Source organism: Euphorbia lathyris, chromosome 2 (assembly GCF_963576675.1).
Source record: "Euphorbia lathyris chromosome 2, ddEupLath1.1, whole genome shotgun sequence".
Lineage (NCBI taxonomy): Eukaryota > Viridiplantae > Streptophyta > Magnoliopsida > Malpighiales > Euphorbiaceae > Euphorbia > Euphorbia lathyris.
In genome coordinates this window covers 116,711,083-116,731,177 of record NC_088911.1, presented here as the reverse complement: position 1 = coordinate 116,731,177, position 20,095 = coordinate 116,711,083, and the positions used below count along the sequence as shown (strand labels likewise).

The window sequence follows — 20,095 nt, the reverse complement described above, 5'->3', positions numbered from 1 at the left end:
ATCAATAAAAACCTTCAATTGCTGAAATTTTGGATTCAAATTTTAATGGGAGGCTTGCCATTAGCATCTCATTCACTCTTGAATTTGAAAAACTATTATCTAACAGCTTGATTTCCAAAACCAAATTCATCAACCTTGAAGAATATTCGGATATCAACTCACCTTCTTTCATGCTTAGTGAGTTGAATTCCCTAATAAGAGTGAATAACCTTACAGACTTAACTCACTCGTATCTTTCCTATTCTTCTTTCAATCTATTCCATGCTTGCTTTGGAGATTTTATATTTATATTTGAGAGAATAGGGTGGATTGCAGTAAGAACCTTGGCAATTTTTTTTTTTTTTTTGCTTGAACTCTTCATGTGCCCTAATCTGAGCCAAAGTCGAATTCTGCTGAAGAGGTGGTGGATCTGTATCATTCCGTACTACATCCCATAAACCTAGAGATTCTAGGTATGCTTCCATTTTCCATTCAATTGAGGAACTAGTTGATTCTTGGATGATATTTCCTCTTGAGAAAAAAGATCCATTGGCAGATCCTTAAGACGAATGCTCTTATACTGCCTAAAAAATTTTGAGAAGAGAAAGACTTACACATTCTATTTTTCTAGTAATTACTGAGAATAAATAGATGCACACAATATAGTGAAATAGATTAAACTCTCATTCTAGAGAGGGATACATTATTTCTATTTATGCTAATTCAAAAAATCTCGAACAATAACAATATGACAACCATACAACTATATTCTTAACCCTTCTATAAACATCTAGATACTAACTATGATTAACTTACACTATAATTTACATACATCTAGAATAAAACATCCATTTAAATTAAATACAAAATATGGAACAAATTTCTGAATTTTGTAACAACCTCTTGTATTAAAAGACACATTTTAAACCAACTCTAACAACTTTGAAATATCAATATAACACTACAAAGTGTAAATATAAACCCAACATAACACTACAAAATATAAATATAAACCAATATTAGCGCGACTATAAGGGGTAGACCCATTATGACTCAAGGATGGAGTTGGTGGCCGGGGTGGGGCGGAGCTCCTGAGCTGGCTCCGCCACTGCATCATCGAATATACGATTGAAGGGGGAGTAACAAATTAAGACAAAAAAGCTTGTGATGACACAAATGGCAACTCCAATATCTGAGGAATGGGGTAAAACTGCGTAGACACCAGCGGCGAAAGCCATAAGCATGAACATAATAGCAAGCATTATAAAGAAAGCAGCAAAATTAATGTATTGTTCCATCTTTCTCTTGCTCACTCCATCAAGCCCCAAAGTATAGTGGAAAAATAGAGCACAAGTAGACAAAAGTAAAGCTAGAGCATCTGTGACAATAAAAGTTTTAAAAGCTCCATTTGTTGATAATATTGCACTGCCTTGTTCCCCGTTGTAACCACCGGGCACGGTAAATCCTGCCGCGAATGTTACCGTCGCTATCAGTGCTGCTACTACCATATGTGCATTTTTCAGTCTTTCTAACTCTTCCATGTCTATAGCTCCAGCCAATCTATCTTTTTCCTTAATGAAATTTCGCTGGCTTTTCCCGTATCCACCCTTCTTCAATTTTTGTAGAGTCCCGCCCTACGACATGTCACAAATTCTAATAAGCTTTTGGTTTAATTGAGATTATAATAAAAGCTATTATTAGTTCATTGGCATGTAATACATCAATAGTCTATTACAGTTTGTGCTATTTGGACAAAAAAAATTACCATTTTAGGACAGTTTGTAAACTATTTACGGGTTTGGAGTAGTCAAAGAATGTGTCTGCGAAATATATGACGACGACGAATATTCCTAATATGCACAAATGTTCCAATCAATATTCGTTACAAACTACCCTAAAACGGTAAAATGTCAAATGATATTTTAGCCGAGTTAAAAATGTGGGAAGCAAGGAGATGAAATAATTTCCATACCTTGTATCCATGTGAATGTTGATCACTATTTGCTAAAAGAAGATCCAAGGCACTGGAATTGTTGTTATTAAGAGCCATCCTATCAACAAGGGGATGCCATATCAAAAGATAACTGTCAATGCAATAAGTAGCTGCCAAATGAAGTGGTGTATTCCCATCAATGTCTTTTTCATTTATAAGGTTGGCTAGTGATGGAAAATAATCACCATCATAATCATTGTACATCAGCTTGAATATATCATTCAAGAATGAACAACTTTTGCTCTCCACAGCAAAGTGAAGAACATTTCGGCCATTCCGATCTACTAGTTCATGGCAATCAGGGCAGTGTTGAAGAATAGAACGCACCACTTCTTTGTACTTTTTGCCACCACCACCAGCAGCAGCAAGGTGGAGTGGAATTTTTGCATCTTTGTCACTGATATAAGCCACAGATTTATCACATTCTAGTAGTTGTTTCACTATTGAAAGGTGCCCAAAATGTGATGCGTGATGCAGTGGAGTCCATCCTTGTTGGTCCACTTCTTTCACAAGACTCTTCTTTGTTTCTAGAATTTTTCTTGTCATTTCTACAACATACAAACCAGATGGCATATAATATTACTATGCTTACAAAATACAGTATGCGATCAATCAAAGCAGTGGCGGAACCAGGACCCCAGATGACACAAGGCTCAAATATATTAGTAAAAAAAAATTTCAAAACGTCAAAAAAGAATTCAAAATTAAATAAATATTATTATATGTCTATTTCGTACTAGCGGTGCTAAGAGCCGACAACTGAATCCTAGGTTTGTACAATTTTTGATAACGTTGCATAATAGGTTTATTTTATATGTTTACAAACATATCTTTCTCGATGTATACCACCATACTGTCATTCAATTATTTATCTCCTATCTTGTTACGCAAATCAGTCTTGATAATGTTCATTGCTGAAAACACTCGCTCAACAGTAACCGTCACGATAGGTATAATACCAAAGATAGCTCAATAAGTCGATAAACTAACGGATGCACCAATTGTCTATTTGTGGCAGCCATCTTAATAGCAAGCTCCCTAATATCTTTAAGTTCAAATAAATTTTTATCATTTCTCACATCAAAGATAAAATTGTTCAATTGATTGATTAACAACTCTCGAAAGGCATAGGAGTGAGTAATACTCAGCTTTCCTTATTTGCATTTTCACGCTTATTTTGCTTTTAGTGAAACGACGTCGTTTTATTAATTCTTAATGCAAATAAGGAAAGCTGTCTATCTTCTTCCTCTTGCTAAAAAAATCCCAGCAAAGATGAATATAATTCTTCCAAAAATATTATCAGAATTTTTGTAAATTTTTTTTTCTCAAATTCTCTCGCAGCCTGCGAGGGCCCCAGCCTACCTCAACCCCCTAGTTCTGCCCTTGAATCAAAGAGACAAACAAATTGACTTGAAAATAATTAATTGAAGCGTACCAGAATCATTTCTTATTACTGCTTCATGCAAAGCTGTTCTGCCATTGGGACCATGGTAAGAAACTGAGGTACAAGTATCTAAAATCCGGAGCACAATCCTCCGATATCCTCTCTCACTAGCCAGGTAAAGAGGTGTTTCCCCAGCTTTATTCGCAGAGTATGTAAAATCAGGATCTTCTGCAATCAAAACTTGAACCACATTTGTATGGTTATGTCTTGCTGCCTCATGTAAAGCTGTTTCCTCGCTTATATTTTCCATCCTCAGCATTGCCCTCGCAGCCCCTGCTCCGGTCTCAATGTCTTGGTGCTGATCTTTCGACGATTGAATGAGAAATTGAACAATAGTATCATGGCCATGCCTTGCTGCCATATGTAAAGGAGTTTCACCTTTGTTATTGGTCTTGAGTAGCAGTGATGGACACTTGGTAAGAATATGTTCCAGAAAGGGAATAGAAGGAGTTCTCTGGGTGATGTTAATATGAAGAATGGTGTTCTTTGTTGGGGTAAGTAGAAGATCTAGAGGATCTGAATAAGATTTGAATGGATCAATTTGGGATTTGGCTGCAGCCTTGTACAATGTAGAATCAATGAAAGTGATAAATGGTGAATCATTCTTCATCTTTAAGGTTTTCCAGACATGAAACAAGAGCTCTCCTCTTAGTTTTATCCAAATACTACATCAGCAAAACAAAGTATGTCCATACAAGATGTCAGTAAAGTATTACCACTACTTCTAATACAAACAAAATCAAAATAATTTGAATGGGACATAATAAAAAACTAATAAATGCCTTTGTTTTATAGTATTGAAATGATAAGAAAAGAAAAAGACAAAACATCACACGTTTTATTTATATATGATTATAAAAGTCGAATTCTAAGAGCAGCACCCCTAGTTTTCTCTCAAAGGAAACACAAGCGCCGCCCCCTCTTCGTCTACTGCTTACATCTTAAACCAAATCAGAGATAAAAGCTGTTTTGTATTTAAAAGTTTATATTTCAGGATAAAAGATCAAATGATTCTACCGTTTGTTAAGAAGTGCAAATTTTGCACCAACGTTTTAAAACAAGATTAATTTTAGTCTATATTACCGAGAATTTGAAAAATCTAATTTGACTATTATTTAAGTGTTACATTAGATCTTCTAAACGAATTTATCGATAAATGGAGCACTTTCGTAAATTTTTTATTAACTATATGTAACTATATAAGTAACACGATAAATATAACCGGAGCATGCAAAGCTGTTTTACCACTAGGGCCACCAAAAGCCACTGATGTGCAAGTATGTAACAATTCAATCACCACATACAAATACCCTTTTGCAGCAGCAAGATAAACCGGAGTTTCTTATTACCATTAGCCAAATATGCAAAATGAGGGTGTTGATGAGTTAACAATTTCACAACTTTCAAATGATTATTTCGTGCTGCTGCCTCATGCAAAGCGGTCTTTCTTTCTATTACTCATCCCTCAGCATCTGCTTTACTGCTCCTACTTTACTCTCTGAATCTTTAACTTGTGTCTTGGCCTATTCAATTAGCACTTTCACTATGTCAAAATGGCCATACCTTGCTGCAATATGCAATGGGGTGTCACCATTGATATTGATAGGTAATAGAAGCTTTGGATGCATAGCAAGCACCTCTTTCACAAAAGTGAGTGATCGTTTACTCGCAGAGATTAAATGGATGTGCAGGATTGTGTTCTGTTTTGGAGTCATTGAGAGCTCTGAAGTTTCTGCATATCTTTTCAAGGTGTTTATGTTGCCTTCAACTGCAGCCTTGTACAATTCAGCATCCAAATAATGTACCAGGTGTTAATGTTTCTATAAGCAAGATCAATTTTATATGTAATGAAAAATTTGAATGGACTAAATTGACCGTTATTTAACTATCACATCAGACCTTCCAAATATCAATTATGCATTATATATTTATTTATTACCACAGTTACAATAAATCTGTGAACATACAATAACTAAGTCTCCCATATATAAAATAATAAAAATATTGTTACAGATTAAAATCGACATGAAAGTTTTAATCTTAAACCAACAAAGAAAACTATATTCTCAAGCTTAAACTTGAAGGATGAAGATTCCAATAAAATAAATTCAACCTCCAATGGGGGCTATAATTCTTGATTTCATAAAAGTTATTTTAATTACAAAGATAAGGAACATTATATACCTCTCATAAAGGTGTGCAAAAGTACTACAATATCCCCACTAAGGTTACAACTTGAAAGGTTAAAGATAGGGGTAGTATGGGGATAGATGTGGAAGTGGCAAAGATGATAATAAGCCTAATGAAAAAACAGTATATAAGGTAGTGGCATAACAGTAATAAAGAGTGTGGCAATCCACATGGCATGTGGGTCCAGTTCTGATGTTCCACGGTATTTTATCCTTGATTCACACGAGCTCTGCACGCCGAGTGACACGGCGTGTCACCTCAATTCTGCCCTTTGGATATTTGAACTCCACCTCGTCCCTCTTTCACGGCAACCCATCGCCCTTGGTCTCTCCCACTCTGGGTCTCATGATGGAGATGTCCGCATCAAATATACTGTCAAAGTGTCTAAAATATTGCCAGCATGAGTAACACAACTTCAAAGAAACTGCCAAATGCACTAATATGTTTCAGTTTATCGACAAATTTGTTTGGAAGGTCAGACATGATGATCAAATAATGATGAAATCAGCTTGTTCAAATTTTCTGCTAGATAAAAGTAACATTTGTCTTAGCTTAGAATCGTTAAAGATAAGGTAAAATGCTCAAACGGTTACAGAGATTTGGAATCAGTTTTAAAAGGTCAGTGAGTTTTATTTTGTTTCAATAAAATCACTGAACTTTATTTAGATTTTTCTATATTAAAAATAAATATGGACTTCTCAAATTATCTACGTACTCCAAAACTAATACACTCAACAAATTAAAAAAGAAGTTCTTATCCCATTAAAAGATGATTGATATTAAAAACAAAAGTGTACAAATAACAACGATTAAGTGGTAGTAAAGTATACTGGTCAATTTGATATAAGGAAATAGAGGAGAAATCAAATAATGAATGGTAGTAGAGTATACTGGTCAATTTGATATAAGGAAACAAATGAGAAATCAAATAATGAATTAATGATACAGTATGTATGGAGCATGTTTGGCAATTCTAATTGTTTTCTCGAGAAGCAATACTGTAAACCCTAAACATAACATCTGAAAAGAATAAAATATTAGTAATAAAATTATATTATTATTTAATATGTTTTTAGTTAAAAATAAATAATCAATTTTATAATAATTTAATATTATAATTTAAATATATTTTTTATATGGTAATTATTATATATGTATTATTGAGTTTTTTTAGTATTATTATTAAGAGAAAATGAAATATATTAATCAAGAGAAAGATCCTTAACCAATATTAACCATAAAGGAAGTCGAATGAACTTCACCTGACTTCCTTACAACTTGAAATCGACTTAGGTTCGTTTTGGGTTACGATATAAACTTCGTCCGACTTCTTTTTAAAATTAGATAAACTTTATCCAAGTTAACTCAACGCAGGATAATGCTCATATGAGCATTAAACAAAATATCCATTAATATAGATAAGAGTATTTGACAGTATGCCCCACAATTGCATACAAATTCAAGTTCAAAATGAGGCCCCAGTTAACAAAACCAAATACGTGGTTTGTATGTGATGATAGGATTAGAATAGTTTAAAGTCATACGCAAAAAGGAAAGTAGACATCACATCATCTTTACTTTTAGCAAGTTCACTCATTTATTGGAGCCCCTCCTGCTCCCACTTTCTACTAAAATAATGTCTACTTCTTCTAGTGCCGATGGCAGACCCATGGATACCAGTTTGTACAAGGCTGCAACAATGGGCAACTTTGAAGTGTTTAAGAATTCACCACACCCTCTTGGTCGTTCAAGAATTCTTCATATCCACCTTAACTCTCCAAGTAAAAGATCAACAAACTTCGTACAGCAAGCTCTTAGACAGTGCCCGGACTTACTGTGGCAGGTCGATAATGGTGGTGATATTCCATTACACATTGCAGCGAAGTATGGCCATCTTGAGATAGTGTTATCGCTTATTAAGGAAGCAAAAAAGTCAATTCATAGAGATTTGGAGACCGGCGAAGAAGAAGCAGCTTCAACCAGGCGGATGCTGAGGAAAACAAATAAACAGAAAGAAACAGCCTTGCATCTGGCAATTAGAGGTGGTTGTCTTGATGTTGTGCAAGAAATACTGAAACATGAAGATCCTAGTTTTGCTTACACAGCCAATTTATCTGGAGAAACTCCACTTTACCTAGCTGCCCGTCTTCCCTGTGTGAAGATCACCGTTGCAATCTTGAAAAAGTTCCAACCGCCATCATACAGTGGTCCGAGGGGTAAAACGGCTCTCCATGCTGCTGTCATTGTCTACTTTCGAAACGATAGTAAGTGACCGTTTCATTCTCCTTTATGCAGCTCATTTTTGCTTTTCATTCTCCTAAGTATTGAGAAACAGAAGTAAAAACAACTACTTCTATTATCTACCAAGGATAAACAGTTAGCAACAACTCTATATGAACGGCAGAACCAAATAGACTAAGTTTTTTGCCTTTTCTTTTCTGATTTTCCTCATTAAGGCATTTACAATTGTTATGTTTTGAGGATTACCTGTAGGTTTGTATGATTTGATGTTGAGCAAACTGGGTGGCTTTGTGAACACAGCAGATGAAGGTGGGTGGACTCCACTTCATTGTGCTGCGTATGTAGATAATGTACTGGCTGCAAGAAAAATACTAGAAAAAGATGAACACTCTGCTTATGCTACCGACAAAGATAGGAAGCGAACAGCACTTCACATTGCATCTGGTAGAGGCCAAGTAGGCGTAATGAAAGAAATAATTGATAGATGCCCAGAATGCTGTGAAATCAGTGATGTTCGAGGTTGGAACGTTCTTCACTATGCAGTGATAAGCAAATCTGAAGAAGCAGTAAAAGCAATTTTAAAACATCCAGCACTCAAGTACCTTATAATTGGGCAAGATATCAGAGGGTTCACACCATTACATCTACTTATGGTATCTCGCCGGAACACACCCCTTTTGTCTTGGATTTATAGTGACAAATCAGGCTTTCCTCCTCAAATTTTTTATCAGATAAGCTCCATGCGTTCACCACGAGAGACCTACAGAGACAAGGTCAGCATTTCTTAACAAAATTAAAACTACACTTGAAGTTCTATTTTTTTTTTTCAATCCCTAAACTGAATAGCATGTGTTTCACTAAAGTGCAGAAACAAATCCTTGAATGGATGAAAGAACTTGGTAGAGGTCCATTAGGGGAAAAAATTGAAGTGGGAAAACATTGGAAAGAAGTGAAAAAGGAGAGAGAAGAACAAGTAATTCCTAAATTGGAAAATGCCAAAGACTCGCATCTGGTGGTTGCAGCACTTGTAGCAACAGTAACATTTGCAGCTGCATTTACCTTACCAGGTGGTTACAAAAGCGATGAAAACAATTCAAAGCTGGAGGGCACTCCTATCTTAAGCAGAAATCTAGCTTTTAAAGCTTTTGTTTTAACAGATGCAATAGCCATGGTGTTGTCTACTTCATCCGTGTTTATACATTTCCTAATGGTAATGTTAGGTTATAAAGAGCGATACTACTGGTTAATAAGATCAGCGTTTTGGTTCGTAGTGCTAGCAATGGGAGCGATGGTATTTGCATTTGTTACAGGAACTTATGCTGTTTTAGCACATTCAAAGGGGCTTGCCATTGCCACTTGTGTCATTGGATTAACCTTTTTTGTTCACGTGTCTTACACCATCATTAGGCTTATTTTCGACTTCCTCAAACGCGACAGAATTGAATACCACAGCTCATCTATAACTGAATCTCTTGGCCGGCTCTTAGATTCTGCTCCTCAATATCTTTGTGAGTATAAATTGTTTCTCTAGTAAATAAAACAAAATTAGAAAATTCATCAAAATTAAAGAAAAAATTAATTTTGTAAAATTACTAACACCTGATATCTTTCAACTTTACTTTTTCTTTTAACTATTATTTCAATGCATAAAACAAGATAAAATAAAATTTTCATGATTTTTGCGTTTGTTTTTTAATTTCCTTTCAAGCTTGCTGCTGCAATTGCTGGAGGTTGAAAATAAAGCTACGGTGATGTTGGTGGCAGTTAGGTGGATTCATAAAACGTCAAATTTGTAATACTAACTGTGCTCTGAACAATGAGATGTGAACATCAACTTACTTTTGATTTCATTTCGTGATGCATGAAAATCATCTCACTATTTATTGTGTATCCAATGTCAATGTGCGAATGCATATAAAGGAGCATTTCAAGTTCTGAAAATTTGGGGCTGCATGACAGTTGAGAGAATACCTGTGCAATTCTCCTTTGGCAGAGATGTAATGTTAGTGAACTCCAACTGTTTACTGCCAAATGAGAATTGCCATGTTGACAGCTTGACAATTGACATTCATTGACGGGTCCAAGATTCATTGATAAAGGTGCTCTCTGGTGATCTATGGGTTGATATATTTTGCCTGCTTTTGCAGAAAAAGTTGAAGCTTTGTACACAGCTTCGTGGATTTCCAGCGTTCTCTTACGACTAATAGGTGCTCAAGCCACCTGGCCCCTTTCGATCCGTAAGGGTTGACATTGGATCTTACTTGACATTCTATAAGCAAGAAAATTATTTAAGGTTCATTTTTTTTTATCCTTGATGATTTAGGAAAGCATTAATCAGTTCCCTGTTTTACTAAATTACAATCCCTAATTAAGATTACTTTTACAAGTTTGATGAGAATAATAAAAAAAAAAGCTTAATGGCTTTTTACTCAATCATTAAGGGACATTTGTTCACACACAAAGGAATCAGTGTCATATTGCTTTGTATCCCAGCATACTAAGTGACAAACTTGTAGAGTTTACAAAATGGTTCTGTTATTATTTCTGGGAAAAAAGATGTCAAGAACAAATACAGATTCTGCAATATATATAGCAGATGCAGAATCAGGATTAACAAAGCTAATTACCCAGATTACCCAAACTAATTACACACTAATCTAGCACATCAATGTTGACTTATAGAGAAATAATCCTATGTAAACAGATGTAATGTATGCTAACAAAACTCCCTTAATCAACCTTGTTTTCTACTATTCTAAATCAAGTCAATATCCATGTTAGCTAGCTTATACGTACTCAAGATATTGACCAATATAGGTAAAGATCTTTAAGAAATCAGGACATCAGAAATAAAACGTGTAAATAAAGTACACACCTGAGAGGCTGGGACAGAGCTGTTATTCAACATAAGTGCATCAACTGAAAATTTATCAAGTTGCATTGCTAGAGTCTGAGCTCATTCTTTGTTAATGAAAAATAGGCCTAATGGCTATATACCCATGGACTTGTGTGCTTTCGCCCCTTGTCAGTAGACAATCTGAAAATTTTCCTCGCATACTGGGAGTTAATAAAACATCACTTCAGTTGATTCTTAACAGAATTTGGTTATGAGAAACTCAATGATTATGAAAAGAACCCCCACAAAATTCACCTCTGCTGAATATGTGGGCGAGTTTAACAGCATCTTCATTAGTCAACAACATGAACATAAACCTAGTTTATTTCCATGATATTTTCAAGAAAAAGAAATTTACACTGAGATTACACTCCCGACTGTCACACTTTTCTATTCTACAACAAGTTATTTAAAACCCACAAGTTCCATGGGAACAAGGCTATACATTACCCTCTCATGTCAATGCTAGGTTCTCAGAAAGGTCAAATTGTCTATTACTCTTTCTGATCAGTTGCAACTGAAAAGAACACTATTTCAAATATTTTGATTTACAAGATTTAAATTTTGAACTTTTAACAGTTGTAGAATGAATTTCTAGCAAGTAAGTGATCTGATAGATGTCTTACAGGGTGAGTGGCTCCAATGGAATGCGTCACGGCTTGACCACTAGCTTTATTAACCAACGAAAAGCAAGGATAACCATTCTCATCCTTCACTGTTGTGATTTATTTCCCATCCTTGTACCAGTTATACGATAACTAGCCTTCATACAAATGATCAACAAAAACATCATAAGAGATTAGAACGGACACATCAAACAGACTTAAAGAAATTCCGTAAAAGTTGAGTATGCAAAAAGCACCAAAAAATATCAATTGAGACCTGCAGATCACCAGATAGCGCCCCAAACATCCCTGAATTCTGGATCCATCAAAGGTATGGCAATTTAAGGAAGCAACAATACTTCCATGAAGGATCTTGTCAGTTTTATAACAAAGATATCAGTTAGGGCTATTCTTTTACTTCTAATTCTGTTAGCTCCTTTGAAGAGAGAGAGAGAAAAAGCGGTAACAGAAAAAATAAAAAAAACTACTAGTTCTTGAGTACAGAGAAACAGAGATGAAAGATGCAGCTAAGTTGGATTTTTTCTGTGAAATGCTAAATACCACCCCATTCTTCTCATAATTTTAATTAAAAACTAAAAATTCTCTTCCAAAATCACAAACCCAAACAATAATAATTGAAATTATAAAAATAATTACCTAAACCCCAAAAATGAATGATTATGAGTTGTAAACAATAAAAATTTTCGTCACAAAAAGTGAAAACTTTTGCATTTTCATCACAAATAATAGACCAATTTATCGTTTTTCATAGCTAAAAATAGAACAATGGGTTGGGTGGATCCAGCACCCACCAGTACATTGGTTGGGTGGGTGCTGGATCCGCCCAAGCCATTGGTTGGGTGGGTGCTAGATCCGCCCAACCGATTGGTTGGACGGATCCGACACCCGCCTAGGCCAAATTTCGTGTTTTTTTTAAACTTAAATTTTTCAGTTTTGATTTTTTTTTATAAAAGGGTAAAATTGTCTAAATAAGGACGGTGATAAGTAATTTAAAAGCGGTAAATAATAATACCATTTTTTCCCTTAATTTAAAAGGTATCACTTTATTCTAAATTGATTATAACTTAAATGTATTCCAATTAGATGAGGTAATATGTTGATTGATGATAGTACAAAATATTACTATGTATACTTTTTTTTGAAATAAAAAAGTTCTGGGATGCGACGACTTTCCAAGAGGTCATCCATTTTAATATTATTCTCGCTTGAGTACGTTTTAACTTCGGAGTTTTGATTGTGTCCTGTGAATTAGTGCTGGTATGATTATTATGTATATTGTCTTAAAAGCAAAGATGGGTTATGGAGAAATTTCCTCTCGGTAAACAGGAAGTATAAATTCCAACAAATACCTGCCTTCGTGAATAATCATCTCCGTTCATCAACAATCATGTCAATTCGAGATCTATTTATATAGATTTGAATTGTCAAATTACATATACCAACAAAAACGAAACTTCGATTTCTTCTCTCTGAAATAATTCTACTTTCTGTTCGTTCATACTTTATACTTTTCTATCTCGGTGATAACAAATTACGCACGGTAAGAATTCGCTTAAGTATTTTGTTGTATTCTGGAAAACGAACATCAATATAGACGAAATCTATATTAAACTGCTAATAAATACCTCAGATTCCTCTCTTTCTAAACCGTGTTTAAGTGTTTCATAAACTTCACATACTTTCACTTAATGTCAGTTACTCCAATTTTTTTGCTATTATATATTTCTATATCCATTTTTATTTCAGGATTAATCACATCTACCAGTTTCATAGATTTTCGTGAATTATATTACTTATACACATTATCTTTTACTTATGTTAGTTGTTTTAATGATATTGTTGTTGAAATATTGTTCGCATATTTTAAAGTCTATATTAAATGATTTTATATTATTAGTTCTAAATAGTATATACATTTATATCATAATTTGTTTCTTAATAAATAAGAACATGCAAAATTACAAATATGAATAATCTCTAATTAATTTCTGATTAATCTTTGAGGGTCATGTCTTCTCGATTAGCATCTATTATTTTTTACAACGTTACGATTTATTATTTTAAGTTTAAACTATTCATTTTATGTTTATACACATCTAGATTAATCCTTGTTCCCTAAAAGCCCAAAGAATGTTTAAGTACTAGATAAACTGGTAGATCATGCGAGAGATGAGTATCCAATCCCTAACCTCTCTTAAGGAGAGTGAGACATCAACTGCATTTGATTATGGAAAATACTTTCCGATTTTTAATTATTCATGATAATAATAGGGTGTTGTTAAACCCAGCCCCAAATTCCCACCCCTATCCCCGTGAAAGGATGAAAATGCCCTTTCATGAGTTAAGGGTGGGAAAAAGATATTTTTTTTGCTCTCTCGACACGCGGACGTGTGGCTGTCACGTCTCACTGTCTGGTCGGGCGTGATAGCCACACGCCTTACCGCGTGGGAGGGCGTGATAGCCCAACGTCCGACCACTCGGTGAGGCGTGTGGCTATCACGCCCGACCAGACGGTGAGGCGTGACAGCCACACGTCCGTGTGTCGAATTGGCAAAAAAATAGCATTCTAAACGAGTAAATAGGCCGTTAAACCCGTAAATAGGCCGTTAAACCCGTAACTACATAATTGTACTTAAAACCTAAAAATACCATACAATTTTAACTAAAATCAGTAACAATAATATAAGTTAATGAATAAATATTATTAATTACAACATATAAAACTAATATAATCTAGTCCAAGCCTCTCTTCTTTCAGCGTATAGATTGTCAAAGTGATGAACACTCGGATGACGAAATAAACGTCATTGGATGGCAATGGGAGGCACTGGAAATGTAGGATGTAAATGAAGACGTATGTAGTTATGATAACTCCCCAAATGACAAATCACAATCTCTCGCTCTGGTGGTCTTCCATCATCCGAACGCATCGGCAGTATAGTGCGACATCCTAACTGTTGTGTAGTAAAAAGGAATATTACTGCATTTAATACAGATGCAGCAGCATATAAGTCATCCGGACTCACCATCCAGTGGGACTCACCACAACCTGCTCCTGCCCATTTAATACGTGTGAGGGCAGCATCAAATCCATTCCCGTACATTGGCAAATACAGATCACGGTTTGCCCGCATCTCATTCTCTATGAGCACTCTCATCAGCTTCCACTCCTCTTGGTTATAGATGATGGCATCGGCTAAAATACGAAATCCACAGTTACCATATGCTACAACATCATGGTATCCAGTAATAAATGGTACGATGAGACCTTGAACCCGATGTAAATGGTGGTAACCGGAGATATCCGCATCAAATCCGACTGAAAATATTAAATATGAAATTCATCAATAAAAAATATATTTACTTTAACTTAAACATATATATTAATAAAATAAAATATACCCGGCATCTGGCTGTTATGCACAGATGAGGATGAGGAACGGCCTCGACTACGACTACTCCTCGAACCTGATGACCGTGCTCGACCTCGTTGACTGTACTCCCATTGTAACACCCTGATCCAATACCATGTAGATATTGTCCGCTCTGGCCCAATTCCAACACATTGGGCCTCACGGCTTTAAAACGCGTCTGCATGTATTGGATTCACATCTTACTAATAAGCCCCAATCACTCCCTCTCCCTCTCTGATGTGGGATTCGGTTCATTCCTGCCCCCATCTCCATCCCTTAGGGCCGCTCCTTGCTCAGGCCTTCTTACCCCGGCGCCACCCACTCCGGACCGGGTCGTTACAGGCCCACCAGCTTCTGCCTGGTTCGTCCCCGAACCACACATCGTGCGTGGAGAGTCGGCTCTGATACCAATTGTAACACATTGTTCCAATACCATGTAGATACTGTCCGCTCTGGCCCAATTCCAACACATTGGGCCTCAAGGCTTTAAAACGCGTCTGCATGTATTGGATTCACATCTTACTAATAAGCCCCAATCACTCCCTCTCCATTTCCGATGTGGGATTCGGTTCATTCCTGCCCCCATCGCCATCCCTTAGGGCCGCTCCTTGCTCAGGCCTTCTTACCCCGGCGCCACCCACTCCGGACCGGGTCGTTACAGGCCCACCAGCTTCCGCCTGGTTCGTCCCCGAACCACACATCGTACGTGGAGAGTCGGCTCTGATACCAATTGTAACACCTTGTTCCAATACCATGTAGATATTGTCCGCTCTGGCCCAATTCCAACACATTGGGCCTCACGGCTTTAAAACGCGTCTGCATGTATTGGATTCACATCTTACTAATAAGCCCCAATCACTCCCTCTCCATTTCCGATGTGGGATTCGGTTCATTCCTGCCCCCATCGCCATCCCTTAGGGCCGCTCCTTGCTCAGGCCTTCTTACCCCGGCGCCACCCACTCCGGACCGGGTCGTTACACCCATGCACTCAGATTTCGTTTCGTTGATGAATTTCCCTTTGGTCTACCCCTAACAGTGTCTTTGACCTCAGGTTCTTTGAAGCCACTTTGTTCCGGGTTTATCTGATCATGAATCATCATCGATATGCTACGCACCATTGAAGGATCTAATTTTTCAACCTTTTCCACAAGAGAGTGAAAAAACCGGTGATCCTCAGACCCGTCAGCATATACTGGAGCAGTAACTGGTATGTCACTCAACCCTTCAAACGCAAGAGATCTCCAAAAAGGATGGATGCGGTCAGCACGGACCCATTCATCTGTGTCAATATATGTTTTAAGCTCACATGCACACGGAATGCCATGAGTCATGGGCAACACGCATCCGCATTCACATACCACATCCATACTCAATCCGTGCATACGCTTGAGCTCTTCATTTAGTACATCCAAGCAGTAATGTGAAACGTGTAAGTCGAGATACTTGAAAGGTGCTCCACAGTGATTCACCGCAGATCTTCTTCTCGAGTCCTCGAGTGTGTATCTAATTATATACAGTAAAGGATTACTAAACTAATGTATTAAATTTTAAAAGATTAAAGCAAATAACATAATAAATGTCTTACTTGATCGACTCGATCTGAGCCTCAATGTCCTTGTGCACCTTCGCCCACACTGTATCGAGTGCACCAGTAGATGAATTCAACCATTGTTTCAACTGTGCATATGAACTCTCCACTCGACAGGTTCTGGTGTTTCCTAAGTGCAACACCTTGTTCGTCCATGCTCGACAGAACTTCTCTTTATGCACTAGCCATGTGGTCTTCACGTACTCTATCACACGAGGCCAGTTGGTGGTAGTATTCTTCATGGCTACCACTGTTGCCTCATATTCGGCTACTGTCGGGGCTTCAATTATATGTTTCCATTTGGAATTCTTAAAAATTTCACCGAAACTCTTCATTCCACTCAACTTGCCTACTCTATCCTCCACATCTTTATTAATATGCCATGTGCACAATAAAGGATGACTATGCGGAAATACCTCACGAACCGGTCTCATCAGTCCTAACTCTCAGTCTGTAGCAATGGCTGTCGGATGCACATCAGGTTGGAGAAAAAGCTTCAGTTTTTGTAACACCCACATATAACTTCACTCAGTTTCATCCTTCATTATTGCATAGGCGATCAAGAAGTTTTTGTTTGAAGGCGTCATTCCAATGATCTCAAAGAAAGGCATCTTATACTTGTTTGTTTTATATGTTGAATCCATACCAACAAACAAGTAATAAGATCGGAACAGTGTGATCAATGTTGGATGTGCCATAAATAAGTGAGTCACAACATTGCTGCCCGGCACCGCTTGCGTCCAATGTACATATTCCTTATCTATAGCAAGCCGATAAAACTGAACGATTACATCCCGACCCTCAAAGCTCTCAGTCCTGATTTTCTCCCTGTAATTATAGACATGTCTTTATGTCGGGCAATCCTCCGGATGTTTTTCTTTGATTGCAGCAAAAATAGCACAAGGCTTAGCTTGAGCTGAACTCATTTCACGAACAAGTTTTTTGGAACCCGGGCTTAGTCCGCTCATCTGTCTGTAGCCCTGCCGATATACAGCCAACTGATGACAGTGCTGTCCTCTATCTCCAGGAATCCCATTCACCACCCAACCGCCTAATTCAGCAATTTCCAGAACCTTTATCTGGAATTTGCAACCACAATACTTTGTTTTTGTATTCTTCCGTAGTATAACATCCATATCCATATCCTTTTTCCTTTTATAATTCTTAACACCACGAGCACATTTAACCAATATCCACTTTGACTTGCCCCCCGTCTTGTGCGACGCTGTGGTTAACTCGAAGTCTATCCCAATTGCCGTCTGTTTTGCCCAGTTAACAGCTTCATGATATGTTTGAAATGTTTGTTTGGGAAAAAACTGCGAACTGTAATCAATACCGTCTCCGTCAAATTCAACCCACGAAACCTCTTGTAAATGATAAATAACGAACATTACATTCCAAAACGTGACATTTCTACAGCGTTTCAGTATCTAAACCCGAAAAACAGCCTCACATAAATACGGGCGTGTGAGCATCACGCCCCACCATGCCGTGGGGCGTATGCATATCACGTCCCACCTCATGGTGGGGCATATGAGTATCACGTCCCACCATGTGGTGGGGCGTATGCATATCACGTCCCACCTCATGGTGGGGCGTATGAGTATCACGTCCCTCCACATGGTGGGGCATGATTCTCAAACGCCCCACCTAATGGTGGGGCATAATGCTCACACGCCCGAATGTCGAAACATCAATTTTTTTTGCAAATCGAATTACAGAATTCAAAGGAAGTTGAATCGGAAAAATACCTCGACTTCAGACACAGCGTCACTCCCGTCTCTTCCCGGTGATAACGGATTGCCTTCCATCAAACGTGTTGTCTTTGATTCGGATCAAAATGTATTTGGGAGACTTTGAGAGAGTTTGGGAGGTTTTGCAATTTTCAGTTTTTGATTAACAGGCGGTTACGTCTTTTTCCGAGACTGGAAGTGTGAATTTGGGGCTGGGTATAGTAACCCACTAATAATAATGAGTAAATTACATCTATGACCACTCAATTTTATTTCAACTAATATTGTGACCACTAAATTTTAAAACATAATATAAAAGTCACCAAACTTTTCACTTTCTAAAAATATAGCTACCAAATTTCATTTAATGCCTCAAAATGGCCTAATAGAAAATTCTAAGAATTTATGATATTTTAAGTAATTTTAATTCTTTGTTTCGTTAATATTATTTAGTTAGGAGAGACAAGATAATACTTAGATAGGAAAAATTTCAAAAATTGTGATTTTAAAGAAAAGAAACGTGGTTCCATAATAAATGTGGATCTAAACAACTTTATTTATTATATTTTTCTATTTTTAAGTAATCAACAGTCATTTTAATGAATTAATTAAAATTTATTGATCATAATATTGAAAAGTATGAAGTTGAGTAATTTTTATATTAGCGTTTTAAAGTTTAATGACCATGAATATAATTTATCCTAACAATAATATGGATATTAGGGGCGAGCATTGGTTCGGTTCGGTTACTAACGAACCAAACTTTTGATTAACCGAACCGAAGTTTGTGTTATTTTCATAACCGAACTGAACTGAATAAGATTGGGAACCGAATTTTATTTAACCGGAAATTTTTGGTTCGGTTACCGACCGAATAACCGAAAACTCATAATATTTAATTTTTGTATATTTTGGTTTAATTGGTTTTCAAATAATACTCTTGTATAAAAGTTACAATTGAAGGAATTAAAGACTAATAAATCAAATTATATATGTTTTAGGGGTTGGATTTTATATTTTATAAGTTATTTATATACAATGTTATCAGAACCGGACCGGACATCAAACCGGATTGGTGACTGGATCACAGGTCACTTGGTCGGACCGGATGGCTCAGATTGATCGAACCGATGACGTAATAAATAAATAAATAATATTTATATATATTTTAAATATATATAATTAATTTAAAATTATGGTATGCAGTCGTTCACCATTGAGTTAGGGACACACTCACACAACGTGGAATGCCATACCGAAATGAGTTCTTCTAGCCCGGCTTCCTTTTGATAGTTTTATCTCTTTTTCTTTTTTAATTTTTTTTCTCTTAAATTAAATTTTTCTTCCTTTTTCTTTCCATTAAATTTTTTCCTTAAATTATATTTTCCTTTCTTATCCTTAAATTTTCTTTTTCTTTTCCTTTCCATTAATTTTTTTCTTTAAATTTTATTTTCACTTTTCTTTCCATTAATTTTATTTTCCTTTTTCTCTGCATTAATTTTTTTTCCTTAATTTTTTTTAAGTAACAACCGGTGTGAACCAGATTGACCGGTTTCCGATTTAACCACCGGTCGAATCGGTCCATTGTGGTTCACACTGATTTTTAGAGGGTTCATCAACCCAGACAAGTTCGGACCGGACTGCCTACCAGTTCTCGGTCGAACCGGTCCAGTCCGGTCCAGACTTGATAATATTGTTTATAGATGTAAAATTAAAATTATATTTTTTATATTTATATAATAAGTTCGGTTCGATTATCGATTATACCGATATATTTTTTTCTAGCAAACTAAGCTAAAATTAAAACCGAACCGAATCAAAATGTTAAAATAACCGAACCAAGTTAAAATTTTGATTCGATTATCGATTTGGTAATTGGTTACCTGTTATTTTGCTCATCCCAATAGATATCGATATGCAATTCTTTCAATTGGTCTAAGCATTCATCATCCGGATAGGAATATAAATTCTCGTGGAACCAAACGGCCCTGA

The 20,095-nt window shown here is 36.4% G+C and overlaps 2 protein-coding genes and 1 long non-coding RNA gene across 8 annotated transcripts; 1 reads left to right on the top strand and 2 right to left on the bottom strand.

Annotated features, from left to right (window-relative positions):
* Positions 1–814: 814 nt before the first annotated feature.
* LOC136219622 (ankyrin repeat-containing protein At5g02620-like) lies at positions 815–4,079 on the bottom strand. 2 transcript variants are annotated; one of them, XM_066007100.1, is made up of 4 exons: positions 3,408–4,079; positions 1,952–2,520; positions 1,745–1,829; positions 1,489–1,613 (listed from the first exon to the last, which is right to left on the bottom strand). In XM_066007100.1, exons 1-3 carry the CDS (start codon positions 4,024–4,026, stop codon positions 1,770–1,772), a joined length of 1,248 nt encoding a protein of 415 aa, XP_065863172.1. In that variant the 5' UTR covers positions 4,027–4,079; the 3' UTR covers positions 1,489–1,613; positions 1,745–1,769. The 2 variants fall into 2 exon arrangements, with proteins under 2 accessions (XP_065863171.1, XP_065863172.1); XM_066007099.1 differs by lacking the exon at positions 1,745–1,829 and having other exon boundaries at positions 815–1,613.
* A 3,163-nt stretch (positions 4,080–7,242) lies between these two features.
* LOC136219619 (ankyrin repeat-containing protein NPR4-like) lies at positions 7,243–10,131 on the top strand. 2 transcript variants are annotated; one of them, XM_066007090.1, is made up of 4 exons: positions 7,243–7,870; positions 8,100–8,620; positions 8,716–9,355; positions 9,995–10,131. In XM_066007090.1, coding segments are annotated over exons 1-4 (1,791 nt in total). In that variant the 3' UTR covers positions 9,997–10,131. The 2 variants fall into 2 exon arrangements, with proteins under 2 accessions (XP_065863162.1, XP_065863161.1); XM_066007089.1 differs by lacking the exon at positions 9,995–10,131 and adding an exon at positions 9,556–9,735.
* Positions 7,785–12,069, bottom strand: LOC136219624 (uncharacterized). Of its 4 annotated transcripts, XR_010684208.1 has the most exons (7): positions 11,626–12,069; positions 11,370–11,506; positions 10,723–10,904; positions 9,819–10,116; positions 8,450–8,607; positions 8,094–8,204; positions 7,785–7,923 (listed from the first exon to the last, which is right to left on the bottom strand). It is a non-coding gene; the product is annotated as an uncharacterized lncRNA (long non-coding RNA). The 4 variants fall into 4 exon arrangements; XR_010684207.1 differs by having other exon boundaries at positions 8,094–8,607; XR_010684209.1 differs by having other exon boundaries at positions 7,838–7,966; positions 8,094–8,607.
* Between the last annotated feature and the right edge of the window lie 8,026 nt (positions 12,070–20,095).